Source organism: Eschrichtius robustus, chromosome 12 (assembly GCF_028021215.1).
Source record: "Eschrichtius robustus isolate mEscRob2 chromosome 12, mEscRob2.pri, whole genome shotgun sequence".
In the NCBI taxonomy this organism is placed as follows: Eukaryota; Metazoa; Chordata; class Mammalia; order Artiodactyla; family Eschrichtiidae; genus Eschrichtius; species Eschrichtius robustus.
Window position 1 is genome coordinate 101,454,802 of NC_090835.1, and position 27,041 is coordinate 101,481,842.

At 35.8% G+C, this 27,041-nt stretch overlaps 1 protein-coding gene across 1 annotated transcript in view; it reads left to right on the forward strand.

The window, feature by feature from the left end:
• LOC137774129 (uncharacterized) overlaps positions 1–27,041 on the forward strand; it is a gene marked incomplete at its 5' end in the record, with an annotated part of 281,651 nt that overhangs the window by 88,302 nt on the left and 166,308 nt on the right. The window contains 2 exon segments of the mRNA XM_068559236.1: positions 9,662–9,925; positions 13,027–13,237. Coding sequence (XP_068415337.1) covers positions 9,662–9,925; positions 13,027–13,237 — 475 coding nt within the window.

Consider the following 27,041-nt stretch of genomic DNA (forward strand, 5'->3'; position numbering starts at 1 on the left):
GCAGATTCACATTCTTTATTTTATTGGAACTGCTTTCAAAATGCCATAAATCCAACTTTGTCCTTTGTGTCTGTTCTCTACATCTGTTCACATCTGATTTATTCAGGGTTAAGAATGCCCTAGTTACAAAATAGTCGTTCTTGTTCACTTTGCATGCAATTCAACAATCAAATCATTTTGAATTCTCTAAAGAGGAAGAACTTGCTTCTATATTTGAACTCACTCACATTCAGAGGGAATAGGTTTTAATATTTCAACATCTATACAAAATGCTTTACAATGACTTTTAAGGCACTAATTCTCCTATGAACGCCGAGTGAAGTCTCAAAGGGCTGACTAGGGTAAAGAATTTCTCCAAGGTCACATGGCCTGGTAATTGCAAAGAACAGGGCTGGCTATCTTTTTCTATCCGTCTGCCTCATAGGTGTACCAAGCAGTTCTCAATGACTTTGAACTGATGGGGCTCTCAAAGCTTATAGTGGTGGCAGGAAAACAATTTGGGTTCAAACAAACAAGAAATCCCTAAACTCAAGGACCAATAAAGGTCAATCTAGTAACTGCCAATCAGAGCATGTCAAGCCTCTGCTTAAGCTCTCCTAGTAGCTCTCCATTACATTTAGAATAAAATCCAAATTCCTTACCTGGGCCTCCAAGCCTTACGTGATCGGGCCTCTATCCCCCTTTCTAATTTATTTCATGTGACTTTTCTGCTTGTGTATTTCATTTGAGACTCACTTTCTGTTCTTTGAACAGACCAAGCTCCTTCTTATTACAAGGCTGCGTTAGTTATGGCTTCCTCCTAGTGGGGTTCCTCCTCAAACCTTGACACTGCTGGTCCCAGGTTAAGTGTCCCTTCCCGAGACAACATTTTCTTAACAGAATAGCTCCTCCTCTGGTCATTTTCTAGTTCCTCTCTAATTTATTTTTATTATTTAGATATCACTAGTGATAAATTAGAGCATTTATCACTATTGATATTGTCTTACTTGTTTATTGCTTATCCCCTCCACTACCAGATTGTAGCTCAAGAAGAAGAGCTTATTTAATTTGTTTTTATCCTCAGTGCCAAAAATGCTGCTTAAGTACAAATGGGCATTTAATAAAGGTGTGTGAATGAATGATTGAATGAATGAACAGGGGGAAGTCCTGAAGTTGGATATGGCTTTTGACATAGTCAAATCAATAATTTAGTAGCTGGGAAAACATGAACAAATCATTACTTTTTCAAAGCTTTTTTTCAATCACCTGTAAAATGGGCTAATATTAACTACATTGACACGCCGATCAAATGTTATATTGTGCATGTAAGAGCTTCGTAAAATGTAAAACACTGCACAGGCGTTAATACATTGCCAGATATCTTTGGTACAATGTGGGTTTCCCAAAGGGAAAGTGTTGATTAGCAATTATTGCCAAAAGTTTTATCCTTTCCAAATGATGTATTTGCCTGTTCCTTGTAAAACCATTTGTGGTTAATTTGTTGGTCTTTGATCTAATCATGCTGCAGATGTTCAGAAATGCCATCTTTTTGTGCATTGAGGCTCAGTCACTGGGGTTTGTAAAAGTAATGGGCTGTGCCCAATTTTTCCCCAATGTCTTCAACTCTCAGGGACAAAGAAAGGAAAAATCTATCTTTTGCCTAACAAGGAGAAACTGAAAATTCAACTTTTGTTTTCACTTCAAAAAAAGAAAAAAAAAAAGGGGGGGGTAGGGGGAGAAATCCCAGAACTAAATTTTCTAAATTAAAATATTCAATTAGATTTTGCCATCTCCCTGGAGTGAAATATTCTTAGTTGAACATTTGAGTAGCATGTGAAGAGATGAGTTATGACACATTGAGGTTGAGGTCAGGTAATGGAATTGCGATGTAATGAGATGACATGCCATATATTTCCTCTTGATTTCAGTCACGTTTGATGGAAAATGGTGGAAAGGCCATATTTTTTAGCCAGTAATTATTCAGGTATGAATCAGTTTGATTTTAGACAGAAATGTGGCCGCCCTAAGCTATGAAGTCAATTAGACATATGATCGAGGACACACAAACCTGTCTTGTCTTGGTATCCGTATTGGACGATGATTCTGAAAGTGGTCTGAAGGAATCACCATTACCTTGACATGCCTGTAGAAATTCAAATTCCTGAGCTTCACCCCAGACTTACTGACTCAAGGATGACAAGGGGCCTAGAAATCTGTATTTTTAATAAACTCCTTTGGGTAATTCTTACACAAATCAAATTTGGGAGATTGCTAGATGATGTCCTTGAGGAAATCGTCATATGATTGTGGAGGTTTCTTAAATAATTAAATTCTTTGTTGAGAAATCACAAAATTCAATTCAGGGACTGTAAGTTTGAGAGATCATAGACATGTGCCCTCATTTTAGGAAGATTTTTATTCAGAATTACTAATTTGTAAGCTATCTGATGAATCTAGCCCTCAGAAAGACTCATTTTTTAAAAATTTATTTTATTTTTTATTAAAGTATAGTTGATTTACAATGTTGTGTTAGTTTTAGGTGTACAGCAGTGTGATTTGGTTTTATGCATATGTATGTATATATATTCAGAAAGATTCTTTCTTTAAGGATGTTGGATGATGGAGTTTTTCAGGATGCTGATGATAGAGTTTTGTTGGAGATGTTTTCTCTTGGTAAGTTCTGTGTCTACTTTCGATGCCTGAACTCAGTGGGAGCAATTAAGGAGAGAACAGGCTGAATACAGAGAAACGTGGGAAAGAGCCCAGCTCCTCAGCCTGTAGGAAAGGAGCAGGAAATAGGGTGTAGAGGAATGGTCTTGAGCTTCTTCATCAGGAATCCAAGGTAGGCTGTCTGATGTTCACCTCCAACATCTCGGAAGCATGGCATGAATGGCTCTGGAGCACATGGCCAGGAATAAAATCCCAGCTCTACCCTCTACACCTATTTTCTGTGTGACCTTGGGCCAGCTCTCTTTGCCTCAGCTGTGTCATTGGTCAAATGGAGTTATAATAGAATCAACTTCATAGGATTATTGTGGTGATTGTGTTCATAAGGATAAAGTGATTAAAAAGTACCTTGCATTTAGTAAGCTTTTGATACATGTTAATGGTTGATGCTATACTATTAGGATTAAGGAACTAAAAAAATCAATTTCGAAAACAGGGAACTGGAACTGTTACATTTGCACATCAGAGCACTGGTTTTCCAACGGTGTAGGTGTAAGATTTTCTCTCTTCTTCTATTCAGAAGCTATGACAGTTATAGCTGTTACCACCCTCTGTCCTTGATCCCTAGGCCAAGATAAGTTTCCAAGAATAATTACTTTCTTTCATCCCGCAGCAGAAAGACTGGGGATTAGAGCTAATATGTCTGTTTATTTATCTTGGCTAAGGGAATGGAAAGGAAAATAATGGTATTATTAAACTCTCACTGGAAAACCTAGATTACCCTGTGCTGTGGCCTCAGTTCCCAGTCATCTGTCCAGAGTTGTTTGCCTCAGAAAGAACACTTTGTTATTTTCTAATGCAAATTAAGTATATTTATTTACTTCCTTGACTACGCTTATTCCCAACAGAATATGAGTCCCAGAAGACACCATTTTGTTCATTTCTCATTCTCCCAAATTGCCACCTTCCCTTCATCACCACTGTCCTTCCTTCCCCACCCCTTCCACCACCACCACCAGCACTTTATAAATGGTGAGACAAAGATCCATCCCAAAATGATAGGTTACTTACTGGAGTGTCACATTGGGATTTGATCTTACGTTTGTCTGATGCCGAAGTCCATGCTTTTAACCCATTAGGACATATAGCTTCCCTTTTAAATTAGAGAAGCAATTAAACAGGGCAGGATTGAGGTAAACTATTAGGACTGAGGTAAACTATATATAAAGTCAAAAGCATTTAAGATGCATTTATAGGAATTCCAACCAAAGAAGTATCCAAACAGCGTCACTGTAGTCTTACCACAAACAACTGAAACATTGTTGGGTATTCTGCTTATCCACTGTAGTGCAGTATGTGAGTATTTGCGTTTTCCTCTACAGTTGGTTTTATCATGATGCTGGCAAAGAACCACTTGGTTTTCGACTTTATATCCAATGACTTAGAACTATGGCTCTGAAGCTATTGTGGTATAATAATCATGTTTATAGAACAGTTAAGACTGGATGTGAGTCAATACAAAGCAGGAGCAGTCAGTCAATATTATCTTGGTTATTTTATGGTAACAAAACCCCCCAGTATTTCAGTGGCTTAATACAATAGAAGCTTATTTTTCACCCAAGCTATGTGTCTACTTCAGGACAGCTAGGGGCTCTGCTTTACCCATTCTCATTCTAAGTCAAAGACTGGTCACTGGTCACTGTAGCAAAGGAGAAAAATGAAAGAAAACTCTGGAGACTCTAGAACCAATAATAAGTACCCTGGCCTAGAAGTGACACATATTCTGTCCACTCAGAGGTCATTGTCCAGAGCTAGTCACATGGCCCACCCAACCACAACGGGGCTTGGACATGCAATCCTACTATACGCTTAGAAGGTGAAGAGCAGGAAATATTTGATGAACAGCTCTTATGACACCATAACTGCTGAGGAGGGAGTGAAGCTTTCTAAAAAAAAGCTGTTCACAAGGAATTGATTTACCTTCTGAATTGGCAAACATTCCTATCAGTGTAGGGTTCAGATAGAGACTGAACTATCTCCTATAGTACAGAAAAGATTTCTAACTGAGCAAGGGACTGAATATAACAGTGCTTCCTAAATTATGTGGCCTATGTACAATCAGTATTTTAATTAGATAGTCTGTACTCCTCAACAAAATTTTTAAAATGCCCTTTTCTGAGGTCACTGAGGTCTTTTGTTAATATTGTTATTATTTTAAGTTTTAAGAACTTCAAAAACCTTAGAATATCTTAGTAATTGTTATGAAAACATTTAAGTCTCCAAGTTCATGTCTGGGCCTCACCAGTATCTCTGCCTGTACTTCTGTTTGAAAGCCTGGAGATTAGAAATTGTGCCCTCAAAGATATTGTCCAAACTGAAGACACGAGATTCTTTGGTTATAATGAGCAAAACTTGGAGGAGGAAGAGGTATGTCCTCATGAAGAGGCTGTCATGAGAAAATAGTAGACTCTGTGTGTGTGTGTGTGTGTGTGTGTGTGTGTGTGTGAGAGAGAGAGAGAGAGAGAGAGTGAGAGAGAGACAGACAGACAGACAGATATATTGTCAATAAATTTGACCATATTTAATTTGCATGTTTATGTATTACATATTTAAACATATATTTAACTATATGTTTTACAGAAAATAAAACTAGAAAGTTAGATTGTGGTGAGGTAGCATTAGGGTCTTTAATGCAATGCTGAAGAATTACAAGTTTTATGATAAATATAAAGTGACAGTATGATGTCAGGCAAGAAACAGCCTACCAAGGAGCAAAAAGTAGAGCTTATACTGAACCAAAGTTTCTGGTAACATTTTGTTCAGCACCAGAGATAAAAGTAACTTTTTATGATCCGAGTGCAGGGCAAAAAAGCTGGGCAAAAAAATGAAAGTAGAATTTTCCATATGATATATAATATTTTTATATTAATTCTGGATTTCATGATAAGGAAAGTATGACCCTTTGACATTCAATAATGAACTTTTCTGTTAAATATCATAGGTAGCCCTTCATTTTTAAGGTTTTATCTTTGATTTTATTGGTTTGACTATGATATGCCCAGGTTTCCTTTTTCCTTTTTCTTTTTGGGATTTTCTGAATTCCTTTGTTTCGTGGGTTGATGTCTTTCATCAGTTTTGGAAAATTCTCAGCCGCTATCTCTTCACATGTTTTTCTGCACCATTGTCTTTCTCTTTTCCTTTTAGGACTCCAATTACATGTGTTTAGATTGTTTATTACTGTCCCACACATCTTACATGCTCTGATCAGTTGGGGTTTTTTTTCCCCCTTTTTTCATTCTTTTTGCCTTTGTGCTTCAGTTGGGACTTTCCTACTGGCCTCTACTAGAGGTCATCTATCCTTTTTCTGCCATGTCCATTTCTACTGTTAAGCCCATTCAATGAATTTTTCATTTCAAGTACCCTAAACATTTTTAAAGTTCACTCTTGAAATTTTCCTCCCTCCCCTGGTTATTTCCATCTTTCTTCCTATTTCTTTATCCTAATTATAATGATTGTTTAAAGTATTTGTTTGTTAAGTCTAACATCTGAGTCATCCGTGGGTCAGTTTCCATTGACTGTTCTCTTTTATCTGTGCATCACATTTCCCTGCTTCTATGGATGTCTCATAGTTGTGTACTGTATGCCAGATATTGTGTATAAATGAATTGTAAAGACTGAAGTAGAAAATATTTACCCTGCACAAAAAGAGCAGCCTCTGTCAGACAGCTAGAGTGATCTTTCTGATTAGAGTTAAGCTAAGTTGGGGTTAGGTTGTGGCTTTGATTAGTTTTAATTCACCACTGGTTTTAAAAGTTTTCAAGTGTGAAAGATCCCTCCTTCCAGCTGGGCTTGGTATCCAAGCACCACATAACCACTCCGCTCCCTAACCCTGCCTTGAGATTTCTATGCCATGGAAGGTCTCTTTTTGACTTTCAGCCTGAACCCAATTGCTCACATGCTGCTGAATAAGAGTCCTAAAATTGAGAATTTGTAAATAGTAAGGACTCATTCTGTGTCTGGGGCTCATGTGTATTCGACATTCCACATTACTCCAAGATTGTTAAAATTTCAGCCAATTTCTCCTTTTACCTACAAAGTCTCTCACCCAGTGACAGATCTACTCCTTCACCCGTTCCCTGAGATTAAAGCTACCTCTAGTCCTAACTCATATATGAAGGGCTTATGCTCTCTGAGATTTAGTTTCCTCTAAGCTTCATGTCCTCAGCTTCCCAAGGCGTTCAAAATATACAAAATTTTGTAATTTACCTGGAGTTTTTTCCTTGTTATAGTAAGAATTATGGGCATTTATGACCATCTCCATCATAAGGAGAAGCAGAACTTTGAAAGCCTTCTGTTTTTGAAATTACTTTGTCAACTTTTTTTCTGAGAATGAAAACAGTAATCCTTCCAAATATTTCAGAAAATCCAGAAAATTGAAAAATACTTCGTCAATACGCATTTTCATCATTTTGTAAGACTTCCTTAATCCTTTCTGAGTTGCTTCAATTTAAAAGTATTTGGTGTCCAAGTGGAAGGAATTTTGCTTTCTCTTCCAAACCTCCGTACAGACTTCAGCCTTCAGAATTCTTGTTTGTTTCTTTTCTGCTTGTTCTCCACTCTCCTTTCACATGCACCTTCTTTGATATGGAAGATCAAACGCATCACCCTTATGTTATATGGCACTCAGAAAATAAAGCTACTCCGAAGAAATTATGACCTCCAGCTACCAGGACTTTGATGATGAGATAACATTGGTAGTTGGGAGGAGACTGATCCATTTATTTCCTTTATTATATAGCATTCAATTACAAAGCTACAGAAAACTATGGAAACATCACATCATAGGACAGCTATGGAAATACTCAGGTTTGCGGAAAGCTTCCTCTGAGAGGTACAATGAAACTTAGTGATCCTTTCTTGCCAGAGAGGAAAAAAATGAGTCCCAACCTACACATTACAGGGCAAAAGATCTCTCCTACAACATACAGCAAGGGAAAGGCACTAAAAGAATAAGTAAGACAACTGTTGTCAGATAAATTCCTCTATTTGATAACATATGGCTCTTACCCTCCTTTTCAGTCAATATCAGTGACTAGGTTTTGTCTTGTTCAAATACTTATGTTTTGGGGGGGACTGTCAGGGTAATTGCATGTGACACCTCTATCTTGTTAAATAGGCTGAAGTGAAGATCCTTTTGTGCCTAAAGACTGGCTTCTAATTTACATTGTTACAGGTGACACAATGCTGACTGGTGTTACTGGGTTATGTTTGGTAGCCTTGAACTGTTTCTCACGCACAAAATGATACTAGTGTTTTACATATTTACAGATGAGCTTCAACCTTAAAATGTTCTTTTCTTCTTTATTAAAATAAACTATAATCTAAGTCATAGAAATAGTTGGGATAAAGTCATAAGATTAATAATAATAATAATATTTATGTGCATTTTACATTTTTATGAACATTTTAATATTTGTTATCCAAATTGATAATTGCATCAACTCTGTGAGGAAGGTGCTTATATTCTTTTCTTTATGGATGAGGAAATTTGAATGCATGGAAACTTAGATACAAAAAGAGAAGTGACTTGCCCAAGACCACAGGAAACTTAATGATAGAATTGGGTCAGTACTGGTCAACTTCTTACTTAATCTATTAATATTTTGAACATATCACTGAGTAAGATCAGGTTAGTATAAGAGGGACATTAGTTTTCACTACTAAATGCAGAGATGAAAATTGATGAAATGACTGTAATAGCAGCAGTTCAGCTTTATTTTTAAACGATGGTCAGAAACAGGTTTCTGACCCCATTTTTCCTCCTCCTCCCCATTTAGCTTTTATTCTCTTATCACAAGGGTTACTCACAGCCAACTAACCAAATGAAAAGTATGGGTTGATTAAGAATCTCTTTTGTCTGTAATTTGTGCGTAATGTTTTTAGCTCTCCCATGGGCTGTTGTAGAAAATGGTAAATCTGGTTTAAATGAAACCTGATCCTGTTAATGGTTTAATAGCAGCTGCCACAGGGTTATGGCATTTTTCAACAGATGCTTCTGCTTCATTTTAAACATAAACTAAGTCTTGGAATATTTATATAAATCATATAAAATATGCCTACATACTTTTGGTTAAATGTATTGTTATAAAATAGTCTTAGGCAAGTTCCTACCTTTGTCCATTTATAATTATTCACACAGAATTAAAAAAAAAAACCCAAGGTTATACTCTATTTTAAAAAAAGATTATTCATGTCTTGCACTTTCCTAAAAATTTTTTTGAAGGCTGGAGAATAACCTCCATCTCTAGTCTGGGGATGTAAACAATGGCTTGGTCAATCTGATCATTCTATCCATCTTTATGCCTAACACTATTTACTTAGCACTGACAAATTGCTTATACAGTGATGTGCATTATAGTGTCAACTGAAATATACAGAGTAGTCACAAAATTAAATGGGACACTATATTTCTTTGAAGAGGTAGACCTTGTAATAGTTAATTCAGACTATCATTATGCCCAGGATTAGTTTCTCTGGAGTGTGATAGTTTGTTCAACCATTTTTTTTTTTTTAAAGAAAAGCATTTCTTCTGTTCAAAGTACTTGTGCTGGTTACCTGAATGATACAAAGATGAATGACAGGCAAGTAAAACAATAAGACAAAAGATAGAAATAGTTACACAAAGAGGTACCAGCTCAAGCAACAATACAGTATACCACTTTAGTTAACATATTACAAGTTTGAGTCCTAAAGCTCATAAAGGGCAGAATCTTGAACTGGCAGGGTCAAATTTGTCTTGTTTTTTGGGGTCATATTTTCATGGCGGTATGTTTGCTCAATTACCTTGGGCTGGAACATTTATTTATGTGAGTGCACCCAATGGTGAGTTTTTAAGAGCAAACAGTAAAAGTACAAACCAACTCTTAAACTCTAAATTATCTGTGGGCATCACTGACTGTGATGTGTTTCTAAATACAAGCTTCCTGGTCTTCCCCTGTCCTAATGTCTGTCCTAGGTACCCCCGTCTAAGAAGGATGTGAAACCTGGTGCAGCTTTCTTGTTTGAACTCATTCTCCTTCATGGGAAATCTGCTTGTCTCCACCAAGTTGTGGGCTGGACAACTTTCCCTTTGTACGATAGCAATTTGGATGTAGTGGAGGGAAAGTTCAAGTGTCCACTTCTCCGAGGACGTTATGACCAGAAACTCGACAACTTCAGGAAAATTGAAGATTTGATTTGCTTGGACCTGGACCACTGGCTGTGCAATCTCTACTTTCAGGTTTGCAATATGATTTTGTGAATGGGAAAAAGAATTAAAAATTTTTCCAAATCTGCTTCTTTCTAGCCTTTAGCTTCTTTTCATGCTATTGAAAATTCCAGTATCATAAACCTATAAAAGTAATTACATCTTAATACTGATTTCTCATAATGCAGATTAAATTTATGTCTACAAACAAGGGGTAAAATTCTAGAGTTAGAAATCTTAAGGATAACTTAATCCAAACGTCTATGTTATAAATAAATCCGGACATCCATCCAAGTCCCCTGATTTCTCAGTTTACAATCTGTTGCTGCTGGAGCAGACTGGTCTCACCAACATGGGACAGGGGATATATTTCTTTATCAAAAGTTCTTATCGAGCTTCTGTTGTGTGTTGAGCATTGCTTGTTCCAGGGATATGAAGAGATAGATGTGGTCTCTGCCTTCTGGATGCTTGACATTTATTTGATGAGACCAACAACAGATACCCAATGACCCACATTTCCACAGGATGAAAGTGGCCATCAGAAAGCTCTCTTTGCCATACACATGGCTTCAATGTAAGCTGCCTAGTTTACAGCAAAAATTAAAAAAAAAAAAAAAACCACTTGGTCACACACCATTTATTGGTATAGGTTTGGCATTCTATTTTCTAACCAAGTCTTTTAACAGAAATGCTGTTGTGTAAATTCATTTTAGGCCACCACCTTGGAGGATCCAAAAAAGAAAATGACAGCATACATGAAATATAAAGCATTCCAACACATTTTTAGTCAAATTATTTTTGTCTTATATGTCCAAATTTGTTCTACCTGTTTATGTTGTTTTTCTGGGGTGCGTGTATCATAAAATGCTATGATTTATTTTCTTCCTTACCTGTATGTTTGATATTTTTTTCAGTCTGTCTATCTACCTACCTACCTAACTGAAAGAACCATTAAATATGGACATTTTCAGGAAACACATGTACTTTTGACCTAAAAATTAGCAGCTACATATCCTTCTTATGGGATGGTTTTCCATTTTCTATTTAAGTTTCATTAACTGACATTTTTTCCCTTTTAGCTAATTCAGTTATGTTTTGCTGAAATATCTTCTTGTCACAGTCTAGGTATGCTATTAAGAAAACCACTCTTAGATGAATATGTGTCTTTCTATTCATTCTGGAAATAGTGGCATCCTAAAATAAATCTGACTGTATGTTAGAATCATGTGGGAAGCTTTAAATATACTATAGCTTGAGTCCTGTTCCCAGATCTTTTGATTAAATTGTTTTGAGGTGGACCTCAGGATCAGAAATTTTTAAAAACTTCTAAAGATTAGAAAATTGGTATAAGTTTGAAAAGGAAGACCATCATAAATGAATCCAAAGGATTTATTAAAAAATCACCCAAACTTTGAAGAAAACTGTAGAAAACACTCAACAAAGTATTTAACAAATTGGTGACTTGAATACTGTACAAAGAGATCAAAATGAAATGAAAATGAAAATATAGCCATTAAAGAAAATAAATTTTGGTATTTATTAGGTAATGTAAAAGGCATTAATAATTTTTCACTAAATTTTTCATTGTTACCTAATGTTCAGTGTTCTATAAATTATGACATGGAAAATCAGTACTTTGTTTCATAAAAGATAATTTAGGTAGTACAGATATCGATAATAAAGAGATATATATTTTATATTTGAGGTAAAATCAAGAAGTCATGTTTAAAAGTTCCAAAGTCAAGAAAAGAGATTATCTGATGAACAATAGAATAACTTGATTTCACTAAAATCTACTTGATTTGAACTCATTGCCCATTTTTTTCTCCTGTTTTTTCTGACTCCCTGTTTAAAAAAAAACTTTATGAAAAAAGTAATATTATGATTTATCTGTAGAGCCCTCTGGCTATTATCCATTACAAATGGACATAATTGTACACTAGCTTTCTTATTTGATAGACAATAACAGAAGTTTTCTTCCTGTGTATATTTCATAAGGAGTTGGGGAGGGGGAGTGAGTCCTACTAATGAGAATAGTACTATTATTCAAGATGTATGATTTTCTGATTGTAAGGCAGAATAAGTACGAATGTAGATGCTTCTCTTTCACAAGGATGAAAATGAAAAATTTTTGTCTTGAAACCGTATTTTCCTCCATGTGAAATTGTGAAATATGTGGATTTTTCTGATGTGAGTTTTCTCAAATGCAAACATTTCTGAACAAGTTAATTTTGAGTAGTCCTTTTGGAGTTAGGAGAAGAATAACTTGAGGTTGGGAAGAGAAAAGAAAGATAAAGTAGATATTGGAACAGAAAAGGGGTTCTGCAATGCAGACTTAGAGATTAGAGGAAACAAGTAAAGTCTTGATCATTTCCCTCCGGTGTCTGTTGGAGGAAGGAAACTGCCACAGTCAGAGGGGCTGGCAGAGCCAAGGTGCGTGCCTCAGCCATGACCTCATGTGTTACTAGGGGTAGAACTCAGGCTAATAACCCTGAGCTTTAAGAAGGAGACTGGAAGTTGCTCTGATTCAACCCCCAGAGTGGGTGTGAAAGAATGTAAGATGGAAAATTATGCAAGGAAGATAGCCTTTAACTTCTTCCTAGAAAACCTTTTCTATCAATCCCTCACTTTCCTGAATACTTCATTTCCTGTGTCATTGATTATTTCTACCAAGCATTTTATTATTAACATTTTAAACATAGAGAAAAGTTGAAAAAATTGCATACTGAGCACCCTTATATTCACCACTAGATTCTACAATCTGATCATTTATTTTTGAACTTAAAATATTGTTTCTTGAAGATAGTAAATACTAGCTAGTAAATGAATATTTGCTAATTTTATTCCAGCATGAATATTAGACACACAGTGTTATTTGAAAGAAGAAATTAAAGAAATTATAAAACAAAGAAACTAATAAACATATAGAGCAATGACATTGTATGTAAACCTGTTAATACAAAAAATACATTTTTTTTTGTAGTGAAACCAAACAAAAACAAATGGAAGTTTTGGAAAAATTGAATTCATCGTTGACCTTTTGGATTTGCAAATTATATCCTTGTTCTAGAGAAATAATTAGCTGTGTGTGTAATATTTTCAACAGTTTCAATAACAGGTCTATCTTTTAATAGGTAGTTAAACTTCCTCTACATTTGGATGACCAAAAAAACCATGAAAGACGTATTCAGCTTCCCCCTGAATTTCCAGTTTGTTTAGTGGCTGAAGCAGAGAAAGCAGAATCAGGTGTTGATAACACAGCTGGCCTTTCAGAGAAAGAAACAGAGAAGAGCATTTGTGCCTCAAGGGGTGACGAAGCTAAATCCTCCTCACTCCCATCTCAAGGTTAGTTCACATTTTTTTTTTTTTTTTAGTTCACATTTTATCAGCATTCTATTACTAATATTTCAAGTTTTGTTATATTATATAAAACTGGAAAAGAAGTAGTATTAGTGTATTTCTTTCTATACCTTGCCACTTAAAGAGAATGTAATCATAGACAAGAATACTAGTTTTCATATTGCATAATTATAAATTACATAATAAAATAGAAAATTCATTGAACCACATGACTTGCTGCTCTAAAATTCTTTCTTGCATGCTCAATGAAAGAGAATTGTTTTCAGAATAAAGTTCTCAAATAATATAATTTCTTTTATAAGACTTTGTTTTCAAAGACTGGTTTAATCAAGCACTAAATAAGCAAATAACATTGTTTGAAATATTCAATGTACAAAAGTTTCCATTTACAGAAGAGATACATTAGAGATTATTATCTTTTGTAAAGAATTATTCCCTTTCCCCAAAGGGAATAATTCCCTTTCCTAGGTATGTGTGTAATTATAAACAATATAGAATGTATTTCCTACGTTTATAAAGTTTATATAAATATATCATACTTTACGTCTACTTTTGGAACTTTATTTTTTCTCAATATTATCTTTGATTTATATACACACACATACAAACACACACTCACAAACACATATATGAATTTCTAGTTTATTGATTTTATTCCTGTATAGAACTTCTTTACATGATTGTAACAAAATTTGTTAATTCTTTTTGTTTATGTTGTTATCAGTTTCACTCTATTGCAAACGAGGCTATAGTGATTATTCTTGGACATGTCCTCTGTGTGCTCACAGGTGTGACTTTCACTACAGTATATCTACAGGGAAAGGAGTCACTGAGTCAGGGCACACACATCCTAAGTTGACAGCATAGTGACACACTGCCATCCAGCTGTATCAATTTCCAAACCAATAGCTGTGTAGCAGAGTCTCTTTGACTCACATCTTATCAATCCTTGTTATTGTCAGTTTTGTCAATTCAGTTGGAATGAAATGATATCTCTGTGTTTTCATTAGAATTTCCTTGAAAGGTTTTCATATATTTCTATTGACCATTTGGATTTTACCTTCTGTGACAATTACCTCTTCCTATATTTGGTCCACTTTTTCTTTGGGTTATTTACTTATTTTTCTTATTGATCTGTAAGAGTTCTGGTGCCTTTTTTTGTTTTTAGGTGGGGTGAATGGTAGGAAAGTCTTGATTTCTGATTCAATTTTTGATTTTTCATGATTATTCAATCACTTTATTATTAATTTAATTCTAATTGGATTAACTTAGTCTAAAACTGATGGGATTAGCATTGTCATATTATTGTATTACCTTTTAAAATGCATTCCCTTCTGTTACAGTTTTGTTGGATAGGCAATACATTTATATAATTTGAAATAAAATCTGTCTCCCCTTGCTGCCCTCCCAGCAAACTATTGTTCTCCTTGGAGGAATCAGTGCTTTTCATGTATTATTCGAGAGATATTTTACATATCTATAAGAAAATATATAAGAATACTATCATAATTTTAAAATAACACTAAATCTATAGTTATATTCTTCTTTTCATTCCTAATATTGATTAAGAGATGCATTTTTATTCATTTTTTAAAGGTATACAGTTGCTAATTTGCCTCCATTAAGACTCTTTTTTTTTTTTTTTTTTTTTAGCATAAACAGATTTTATACATAAAAAGTTACAACTGACTTGTAATACATGAACACATACATAATTATTTATAGAGTTATTTTTAAGCATTATGAGTCTATGTTGTAATATACTTATAGGTGTTGATCAATTTCTGTTTAGATCCTTTGAATAAGCCCCTAAAAACATATTATGAAAATCATTAAAGAGGTACTGAAGAGCAAGATATAAAAGATGATAAAGCTTCAGAGAAAGTTTAAAATTGTACATGATATTTTTTTTTCAGTTTTTCTTAGTTTTTTAAAAACATTTTTATTGGAATCAAGTTGATTTACAATGTTGTGTTAGTTTCAAGTGTATAGCAAAGTGAATCAGTTTTACATATACATATGTCCACTCTTTTTTAGATTCTGTTCGCATATAGGCCATTACAGAGTATTGAGTAGAGTTCCCTGTGCTATAGAGTAGGCCCTTTTTAGTTATCTATTTTATATATAGTAATGTGTGTATGTCAATCCCAATCTCCCACTTTATCCCTTCCACCACCCCCCCCTTACCCCCTGGTAACCATAAGTTTGTTTTCTACATCTGTAACTCTATTTATGTTTTTGTTTTTTTTTTAAACATCTTTATTGAAGTATAATTGCCTTACTATGGTGTGTTAGCTTCTGCTTTATAACAAAGTGAATCAGTTATACGTATACAATACGTTCCCATTTCTCTTCCCTCTTGCATCTCCCTCCCTCCCACCCTCCCCATCCCACCCCTCTAGGTGGTCACAAAGCACCGAGCTGATCTCCCTGTGCTATGCGGCTGCTTCCCACTAGTTATCTATTTTACATTTGGTAGTGTATATATGTCCATGACACTCTCTTACCCTGTCACATCTCACCCCACCCCCTCCCCATATCCTCAAGTCCATTCTCTAGTAGGTCTGTGTCTTTATTCCCGTCTTGCCACTAGGTTCTTCATGGCCTTTTTTTTTTTTTTTTTCCTTAGATTCCGTATATATGTGTTAGCATACTGTATTTGTTTTTCTCTTTCTGACTTACTTCACTCTGTATGACAGACTCTAACTCCATCCACCTCATTACAAATACCTCCATTTCATTTCTTTATATGGCTGAGTAATATTCCATTGTATATATGTGCCACATCTTCTTTATCCATTCATCTGTCGATGGACATTTAGGTTGCTTCCATGTCCTGGCTATTGTAAATAGAGCTGCAATGAACATTTTGGTACATGACTCTTTTTGACCTATGGTCTTCTCAGGGTATACGCCCAGTAGTGGGATTGCTGGGTCGTATGGTAGTTCTATTTGTAGTTTTTTCAGGAACCTCCATACTGTTCTCCATAGTGGCTGTATCAATTTACATTCCCACCAACAGTGCAAGAGTGTTCCCTTTCCTCCACACCCTCTCCAGCATTTATTGTTTCTAGATTTTTTGATGATGGCCATTCTGACCGGTGTGAGATGATATCTCATTGTAGTTTTGATTTGCATTTCTCTAATGATTAATGATGTTGAGCATTCTTTCATGTGTCTGTAGGCCATCTGTATATCTTCTTTGGAGAAATGTCTATTTAGGTCTTCTGCCCATTTTTGGATTGGGTTGTTCGTTTTTTTGTTATTGAGCTGCATGAGCTGCTTGTAAATCTTGGAGATTAATCCTTTGTCAGTTGCTTCATTTGCAAATATTTTCTCCCATTCTGATGGTTGTCTTTTGGTCTTGTTTGTGGTTTCCTTTGCTGTGCAAAAGCTTTTAAGTTTCATTAGGTCCCATTTGTTTATTTGTGTTCTTATTTCCATTTCTCTAGGAGCTGGGTCAAAAAGAATCTTGCTGTGATGTATGTCATAGAGTGTTCTGCCTATGTTTTCCTCTAAGAGTTTGATAGTGTCTGCCCTTACACTTAGGTCTTTAATCCATTTTGAGTTTATTTTTGTGCATGGTGTCAGGGAGTGTTCTAATTTCATACTTTTACATGTACCTGTCCAATTTTCCCAGCACCACTTATTGAAGAGGCTGTCTTTTCTCCACTGTATATTCTTGCCTCCTTTATCAAAGATAAGGTGACCATATGTGTGTGGGTTTATCTCTGGGCTTTCTATCCTGTTCCATTGATCTATATTTCTGTTTTTGTGCCAGTACCAAACTGTCTTGATTACTGAAGCTTTGTAATATAGTCTGAAGTCAGGGAGCCTGATTCCCCCAGCTCCATTTTTCGTTCTCAAGATTCATTAAGACTCTTGATTGATTTTTTGTTTACTCTACATTTATATTCTTAGCCTTATTAATTTTTTACTCATTTTCTTCAGATTTTCTTTGGGGTTACTTTTAAAATCTCCTTGATTTGAAAGCTTAACACATTTATCTTCAGTTTTTGTTTATCTGATGTGTGAAATCTCCAATTATGACTGGATCTGTCCATTTCTCCCTGTAATTCTGCCGGATATTGCTTTATGTATTTTAAATCTGTTGTTAAGTGAATTCAAGTTTATGATTGTTATAGTTTTTATGATGTTCTCATTTCTTTTATATAGATGTAGTCTCTCTGTATGTCTATTAATGTTTTTGGATTTACAATCTAGTTCTTCTGATATTAATTCTACCATCTGATTTTTTGATAAATATTTTCACAGCATATATTTTTTTTTACACTTTATTTTAAAAATTTAAAATTCACCTGTGGTGCCCTTTTGGATATATTTTTTTTAGCAGTGTAAATCTGAATTTTATTTTTGTACTCGAGACAAGTAGATATGTGTCTTTTAATAGGTAAGTTTAGGTTTTTTGGTAATTATTCTTATTACTGTTCGATTTGTACTTGATAACATTTTATTTTGCATTTTATGTTTACCATCCTATTTCTTTGCATTTAAAGAATACTTTCTTTTTTGAATTTCTCTTTAACTCAAAATAATTATTTTATTTTATTTTTCCTGTACTTTTTTTTTTATTAATTTATTTATTTTTCGGTTGCATTGGGTCTTCGTTGCTGCACACGGGCTTTCTCTAGTTGCGGCGAGCGGGGGTTACTCTTCGTTGCCGTGTATGGGCTTCTCATTGTGGTGGCTCCTCTTATTGCAGAACATGGGCTCTAGGTGCATGGGCTTCAGTAGTTGTGGCACACGGGCTCAGTAGTTGTGGCTCGCGGTCCAGAGCGCAGGCTCAGTAGTTGTGGTGCACAGGCTTAGTTGCTCCACGGCATGTGGGATCTTCCCAGACCAGGGCTCGAACCCTTGTCGCCTGTATTGGCAGGCGGATTATTAACCACTGCGCCACCTGGAAAGTCCCTCCTGTACTGTTTTTAATCTACAAATTTTATTGTTATTTTAGCTATTATCCTTAATTTTCTTATCTACATATTTAAGTATAAATTATCTTTAAAACTCTAACTTTATTCAATACTTCGTTTCTATTCTGAGTGTGACAAGGACTTTTAGTGTGCTTTAGCTACTCATTAAACACCTCTGTGTACTTTTACGTTATTGTTGGCTATGCCTTCAGTTTCACTTTTTTGTTAAACAGAGAATCTAGGTTTTTTTTTTTTTTTACTTTCAATATAAAATTAATTTACTGACACATTTGACAGTATCTGTGCTTTATAATATTTTAATGTAACATGTCTTCGGTCTGGTTCCATTTTTCTTCTTGTTGAAATAAATCTTTAGTAATTCATTTAGAGTTTGGATCTGTGAGTGGTGAACTCTCTTAGTCATTGCATGTCTGCAAAAGTCTATTTTTCCTTACTTTTGGTAGATCATTTTTCCATGTATAAAATTCTAGGATACTAATAATGTTCCCTCACTCTTTTCTCCACTGTCTTCTTGGGTCTATTGTGGCTGATGAGAAATCAGCATTAAATGGATAGCCACGGATGGATCTTAGGAAGGCGAGTGATGTATTTCACTTTCTATTTTAGGCAGATCCCTCTGGTAATTTTTAGGAGGGTTTATTTGAGAAAGGCGTGACTAGAAACAGATCATTTAGGAAAAGTTTAGGGCAGTCCAGGCAACAGATAAGAGTCTGAATTAGGGCAGAGATAGTAAAGTTGGAGCAGAGAGTACAATTTTTTAAAGTATTAAAGAGGTGGAATAGAATGACCATAGGACTAAGAATAAGAATGTTCCTGTTAATTGGATATGGGTGGCACAGGAGAATTAGGGATGATTCCTAATTTTTTAACATGAGTAGATATGGATGTCAACCAGCAGATAACAGGAAATAAAGGGGGAAGGACAAGATTAGAAGAAAAACCATGAGCTTGATTTTGGAACTACTGACTTTGAGATTCTTATATTATACCCAAGTAGAAATGTTCAGGTGATCTTTGGAAAAATGCATGTGAAGCTCAGGAGGGAGGTGGAAGTTGGGAAGGAGAATATGTCCATTAGAGAGGCATAAACACCTAGACTCTAGCTGAGACTGGTATGTGGTAGATTTCAAACTGGGAGAGTATGTAGAATGATGAAAGTGTTGGGATGAGAGCATAGCTCAGGAAGACAGCGATGTTTCCGAAGGATGCTGGATCCCTACTATAATCAGACCCAAAGCCTGCACTATTTGACTTCTTAGGTGACATCCATCTTCCTTGTCTCGTTCTACCTATCTGCTGGGCAACACAGAGCTTCGTATTCAATTTCCAGTGATAAATGTTTCTTAAGTTGTGCCTGGAGTTTTCCAAATCCCTTGGAGACTTTTTGCCTTGTTGGGCCAAGTAAAACTCCACCGATTGCTAAGCTCAGTTTCTAGAACCCCACTTCCTTCCCTAACAGGCAAGTCCAGCACAAGCCCTGGGCTTCCGTATTCACACCTGTCCTGTTTCCCTATGAGTAAAACCATTATCACCAGCCAATGATTACTGAGACACCACCACCTCCAGAGAACTCAGTGTCATTTTATAGAGTCACGTATACCTGGAAATGTTATATTGAAATTTTATACACAGGATTCATATATGTTGAATTATGTCACTGGCTTTAAACAAATATTTGTGAAACTGAATTAGAAATGAGATATATATTGACACTAGGTAATAATTGCCAACACTATAAGGCAGCTTGATTAAAGTATATTGCTTCTCACACCTGAGAACTTGGATTTGTTTTACTCATAGCCTGAGAAGGTAGGAGGTGACCGAAGTCATGGTCTGGGTTTAGAGAATAATGGGTAGAGTTTGCTGTCCTCAACATGCACACCTTTGAGCTGACTGTAAGCATTCTATGTTGGGTTTTAATAGGTTTAAGGCTTTGTTTTTTTTATTTTAAATGCAAATATCCCAGGTGGCTAACAATGGCTATGCTGTTGTCGATATGCTCAATGTGGATATGGGGAAGGTCGGGGTGGGGGGGTCTAAGGCACTGGCAATCTAAGAAAGAGTAGAGAGTGCCATAAAAGGGCAGAGAAGGAAACAGAGAAGCGAAGGGCAGATTTAGCCTCATTCCAAAATGCTTTGTGGGGCTGCTCTGTCAAGGACATTCGTGGACATTGTGATTAAGTCTTACTCGGTCCTGTCTGCAAAAGAAAGATTTTTACCCACCTCTTGTCTACATCAAATCAGATTAGTCAGGCCTTCCAACAGGAGGGCTTGGGATGCCCTCATTCTATGAAAATAAATTAATTTAACAATAGCACATAATCTGTGTAACCTGGGAATCTGAGATGTAGAAGGAGAAGAAAAAGTCCAGATCTTTTCTGGTGGTTGATGATCACCTTCCTGAGGTAGAATTAATAAATCAAGACATATAAAAGAAATGATTATAAAAAAGATAGAAAATTACAGTTAATTTTTTGTTTAAATATCAAGTTCAAATATCCAGTCAACTCTAAAGCCACTATTTGGGACACTAAAAAATGTGCATATGTAATGTGGGTTTCTTTCTTTGCTTCCTTCCTTCTTCCCTCCCTCCCTCTCTTCCTTCCTTCCTTCCTTCTTTCCTTCCTGCCTTCCTTCCTTCCTTCCTTCTTTCCTTCCTTCCTTCCTTCCCCCTAATGTTTTAGGATTAAATATGAAGCTAAAAATCTTATTTTAGAATTTTTAACTTTAGAGAAAGCAGGTTCTGGTTTAACAGTAATAATATTTCAGTGATTCTTACATTTTAACCTAGTTTTAGGATCCTGAGCAGAAGATTAGAAGCAATTACTCTTAGACCATTTTTCACTAGATCATTTTTGCTTTCTAGTATTTCCTCAGGGTAGTGTGGCTATATTTTCCACATCTACTGCCCTGTGCTCTGAACTTGGCAAAAAGTTTGCCCCCAGTTCCCTTAAAAGGAGGACAGGTGATACTCCAAGAAATATGAATACTGACACATTCAATATGGGAACACTGTATACCATGAGAGGAAGAATCTTTTATGCTTTAGGAAAATGCTTTGGAAAAGGCTGATTATCATTTGCTGTGTTCTGAGCTCAGAGACCAATATGAGCCTCACATTTCAAAGACTACACGGGAACTTCTGCCCTTGCTCTGAATAGATTAATTAAAAAAAAACATAAAAATCTCTTCGAATGTCTGTCTCTGCTACATTGCCTATATTTATTTATTTTTCTTGGAGGCTTCCTAGACATAGTATTAGCAGTTAATATCCCCCGTGGGTTTGTTTTCTAATATATCAGTGCTGTGATACAGTATGCTGTTCCTGCCACTGACATGTTGCTCAGAGATTTAATAATGGATAAACAAACACAACATGTGGTAATTCATTTCAAATTAAATGTTTATTAAACTCTGGCTTGATGGCTTTCTGGCTATTTACAAATAAAGGAGTGAACCTTAGGGAAGGGGTGAGCACGTGGTGTGATCACGGCTGCAAAGTTTCTATCTGAAAAATATATTTATGATATCCACAAGCTGTCCCACATTGATAGGCTCCATATGTAACCTGCTGAATCCACTAGAGTCCCCAAATCATGACAAAGTGACTTTAATGTTCACTTACCAGCACACGTATGCATGCACGTGCATGCACACGTGCACGCACACACACATTAAGATGATTCTGAATTTAATCCCATGGTTGTTGTTTTAATCCCATGGTTGCAAATAGGTGAATGCCTGAGGCCAGAAAATATTATTTATGGAAAATGAAAGGCCGGACAAAGAAGACCCATGATATAACTTTGGGGTTATCACTATCTTTTAGGCTGTTTTAGTTTTTAGGGGGCAGACTAGGGAAATATTTGTTCTGCTTGACAATTTTGTTTTGTATGTGCCTACATTGCATGAACAGTGGTCTCTGGCAAGGTCTATATGTGTTTTGTGATGCAGAATTCAATTCAGGAGAGTTTTATTGTGTAACCACCGTCAGCAAAACACGCTGCTAAATGCCGTGCAATTGTAAACCAAAATAACATGCAATCCTCAACCTCCAGGGGCTGACGGGAGCCCAGGCCTACTCCACCACTGAGATAATGTATATGTATCCAGGTTGACTAGATGGTGGGAGAGCCTGCCAGCACTCTATTTACCTCCAGGACCAGCAGGTCTTCTGGGAGACTTCACACTTGGAGAAGTGAAGCAGATGCAATTGGCTGAATAACGAAGATTTTGTTGTCAGGGGAGAGGGGCAATGGTGGGAAATGTATGCTCTCTGTCGATCAGATTTGTTCCCCATCTCAGTCATCTCAGGGTGGGATTCCCAGGGAGAGGGGAACTGCGTGGAAACACTTGCCAACCTGCTAAAAGAACCTTTTCACTGAAATTCTGTAAGAACTGGAAGTATATATATTTGGAAGTGTATATATATATGTATTATGGTACATACTATCCCATGAGAAAATGAGGCATACTGTGTACATGTACTGTGTTCTATATACTACAGTTCTGTAATTCAAGGTGTTACAGAGGCCACTGTGGGATGAGATAGGTGAGGAGATCATGAGCTCAGGTGAGCTCATAGGCATCTGGAAACAAATGGGTAAGCTTTTGAGGGCAGTTGAAATTTGCCTGAACTTCTTTTTAATACAACCCCATTTAAATCTTGTATTGGTATGATCTGGGGAAATATGTGTTAATTTCACATTTCTTTGAGGTAAAAGAAAAGACATGAGAAAAATTAAGAGGTCAGAATGGTACAAAGTATATTTGAAGAACTGTAAGGAACCACTGGATTTCAGCAAACGCATGGAGATTGTTTTCATAGTTGCTGTAGGTTTTGGCTCGAGGACAAAATCAGGATGCAGAAATAAGGCTCTGTGACCTGGAAAGGCTGAGCCACCCAAGTGTAGAAAAGCACCTACTTTGAGAAAGCACAAGACAATTCCAGCACTCATTTCTTATCTAACATTATTTTTAAAAATTGGGACCAAGTTTTCTTGTTTGCATATGGGTCAGTGATAATAGGGGTCAAGTATATGCTCTCTGGGACTCCTGTAAGACTAGTACCATGCATCCAGGAAGTCCAATTCAAAGGACCTTTAAAATAACATAGTTCAACTCTGGTATCTGATGATCTCCTGCTTCAGGCTGTGATCCTGTGGGTGCTCCACACTAGCCATGTTTCTTTGCCTCTAGGTCACTCATCCATCTTTGGAAGTATAGATAGTGGATGAGGCAATGGTCTCCTTTTTACTAGAGCTTTCTCATCAATGCTTCTAAAGAGCCACTATAGCTTATTGCATTATGTGCCACATATGTTGAAACCAATGAATATTATGTGAGCTTTTCAGTACAAAAATAGACCACCCAAACCTAACTGACTTAAAAAAAAAGTTAAGTCCCACTCAAAATCAACCAAAATGTTAATAAATTCTAAAAGAAGTCGATTCATACTTAAATATAGTTTTGCCTATATCTGTGGTTCGACAAACCTAGTAAAACAATGCTTCTTAACTTTGCCTGTACATTGACTCTTCTGTAGAGTTTTGAACAAATACTCATGTCTGGGCTCTGCCCCAGAACAAATGTATCCAATTATTTGGGGGTAAAGCCTGGACATCATTATTCTTTTTTTTTTTTTGAAGGGGTGCATAGAAGTTTATTGTCTTCAGTTTCTTACACTATATGTAAAATGGTATAATATAATTTGAAGGTAGTCTGTGACATATTAAATATATACATTGTAAATTCTGGAACAATTATCAAAAGTTGAAAGAAAGTGGTGTAGTTAAATAATCCAGTAGGGTGCATAAAATATTGTTTTAGAAATTTTCGATTAACAACAACAGCAGCAGCAGCAGAAGGAAAGGGGTGAAAATCAGATGGAACAAATAGTAAACAAATAGCAAGATAGATTTAGACATAACTATATTGACAATTACACTAAATGCATATAATCTAAACACTAAGTAAAAGGCAGAGATGTCAGATTGGATAAACAAAGCAATTTACTTTAGAGACACAGATAGGTTAAAAGTAAAAGGATGAAAAACTGTAGTGTCCAACAAATAAGCAAACCAAACTTGGAGTGGCTATATTAGCACCAAATTGTAGAATGAGGAATATTACCAAGGATAAAGAGAGACACGATATAATGATATGTAGGTCAATTTCTCAAGTGAATATAACAACCTTAAATATGTAGGCACCCAATAACAATGTCATAATATATGAATACAGATAGACCAGAAAGGAAAAAAATGGCAAATCTACCATTATGGTTGGAGATATGCACATGCTATTCCCGAACTGAATAGAGCAAATACACAGTAAATCAGCAAAGATATAGAGAACTTGAACAACACTATAAAGCAACTTGACATTTACAGAACATTCCACTCACAACAGCAGAAAACACATTTCCTCTGAGGTACACATGAAACTTTCACCAAGAGAGGCTACGTTCGGGGCCATAATAATGTTTCAATAAAATTCAAATGATTGAAATCATACAAAGTATAAGCTGAGATAAAATAGTATTACATTAGAAGCCAATAACAGAAAATTATCTGAAAAAGCCCCAAATATTTGGAAATTAAAAAAAAAAATCCTTGCCAAAGAAGACATAAAAAAGGAAATTCAATAAATTTCAAATGAGAAGCCATCAAGAAAATGAAAAGGCAACCTATAGAATGGGAGAAAATTTTTGAAAATCATGTATCTAATAAGGGGTTACTATCCAAAATACAAAGAACTCATATAACTCAATAGCAAAAATCAAACAATCTGATTTAAAATTGAGCATAGGAACTGAATAGAATTTTTTTCCCAAAGAAGACATACAAAGGACCAACAAACAAATTCAAACAACTGAGAAAAAAATAAGTGAATAGTCTTATATCTATTAAATAAATTGAATTCATAGTCAAAAACCTTCCCACAGGAAGGAAACTTTAGGCCCAGATATATTCTTTTGTCAATTCTACCAAACATCTAAGAAGAAATAATACCAGTTCCACATATATTCTTCCAGAAAATTGAAGAGGAAGGAATCGAAGAGGAACATTACAAATCATTTTTGATGTCAGCATTACCCTGAGAGTAAAACCAGAAAGACTTTTAAAAAAAACTAAAACTACAGAGCAATATCCCTCGGTAACATGGATTAAAATATCTTAACAGAACTTTAGCAAATTATACCCAGCAATGTATCAAAATTGTAACACACCATGATCAGGTGGGGATTATCCCAGGAATACAAGAATGGTTTGACAATCAATGCAATAGACTGTATTTTACAAGATTTAAGAAGAAAAGCCTATGATAATCTCAAAATTGTGTGAAAAAAGAATTTCACACAATTCACAGTGCTTTCTGATTTAAACTCTCAAGAAACTATAAATAGTAGGGAATTTCCTCAAACTAAGAGACATCTGTGTAAGCCTCCAGCTAATATCATATTTATTGGTGAAAGATTGAATATTTCCTCCAATATCAGAAATAATGCAATGTGTCTTATCTGTAACATCCTTTTTTTTTAATTTTTTTTTTAATGATTATTCTATGTTTATTTTATTTATTTTATTTATGGCTGTGTTGGGTCTTCGTTTCTGTGCGAGGGCTTTCCCTGGTTGTGGCAAGCGGGGGCCACTCCTCATCACGGTGCGCGGGCCTCTCACTATCGCGGCCTCTCTTGTAGCGGAGCACAGGCTCCAGGCGTGCAGGCTCAGTAATTGTGGCTCACGGGCCCAGCCGCCCCGCGGCATGTGGGATCTTCCCAGACCAGGGCTCGAACCCGTGTCCCCTGCATTGGCAGGCAGATTCTCAACCACTGCGCCACCAGGGAAGCCCTGTAACATCCTTTTAATGAACATTGCACTAGATGTTCTAGTCAGTTCAATAAGACAAGAAAAAGAAATAAAGGTATATGGATTGGAAAGAAGAGGCAAGGGTGTTCTTATTTGCACACGACATGATTAACTACTAGGAAATCCTAAGAGACTTATAGAAAAATAGATTATAATTAATACAGTAATATTAACAATGTCACAGGATACAAAGTCAGTATATCACATTATCTCACATATAGTTTATAAATATATTTTTTCTAAATGATCGTGTATTGTGTACAGACATTATATGAAATCATGTAAGCTGGATTATTAATATAAGTTATCTAAGGTCACATATGGTTTGATGTTAGGGGGAAAGTGATCCAATTTTTTTAAAGGAAAGGGAAAAATGACTACAGAAAAACACTGGCAGCAACTATAAAAACAACTAAAAAAAAGCTAATATGTATAAAAATATTCATTCATGTAATGAAATTATATATTTGTGTATATGTAAAAAGCTGTCTATATTCAGAAATTGAAATCCAGTAGTCTTTAAAAGAGTGACCTAAGTCTAGAGAATCTAGCAACAAATCTGGGCACATATGGAAATGTAGTATACATGAAGGGCTGGCATTTGGCTACAAGTAAAATACCTAACAATGGCTTAGACAGCAAGGACACCTTATTTCATGTTACAAGATACCAGAAGCCCATTAAGAAAATCCAGTGCTAGGCTCTGGCCAACTTCTTGAGCTTTTCTGCAATTACCTCTCATTGTTGCTGCAGCTCTAAACATCCTCATCATGCATAGATGTTAAGGTAGTCCTCACTGGGAAGGTCAGAGAACCAGCCAAGCAGATATGCCAGGAAAACGAAACAGCAGGTGCTATTTGACCCTAAAGGAAGTGTGGCCGGCATGTTTTGAGGAACATTAAAGAGGCTAATGTGCCTGTGACAGAGTGAGCAAGGGCAGGGCTGTAGAGGACAGGGTCAGATGGG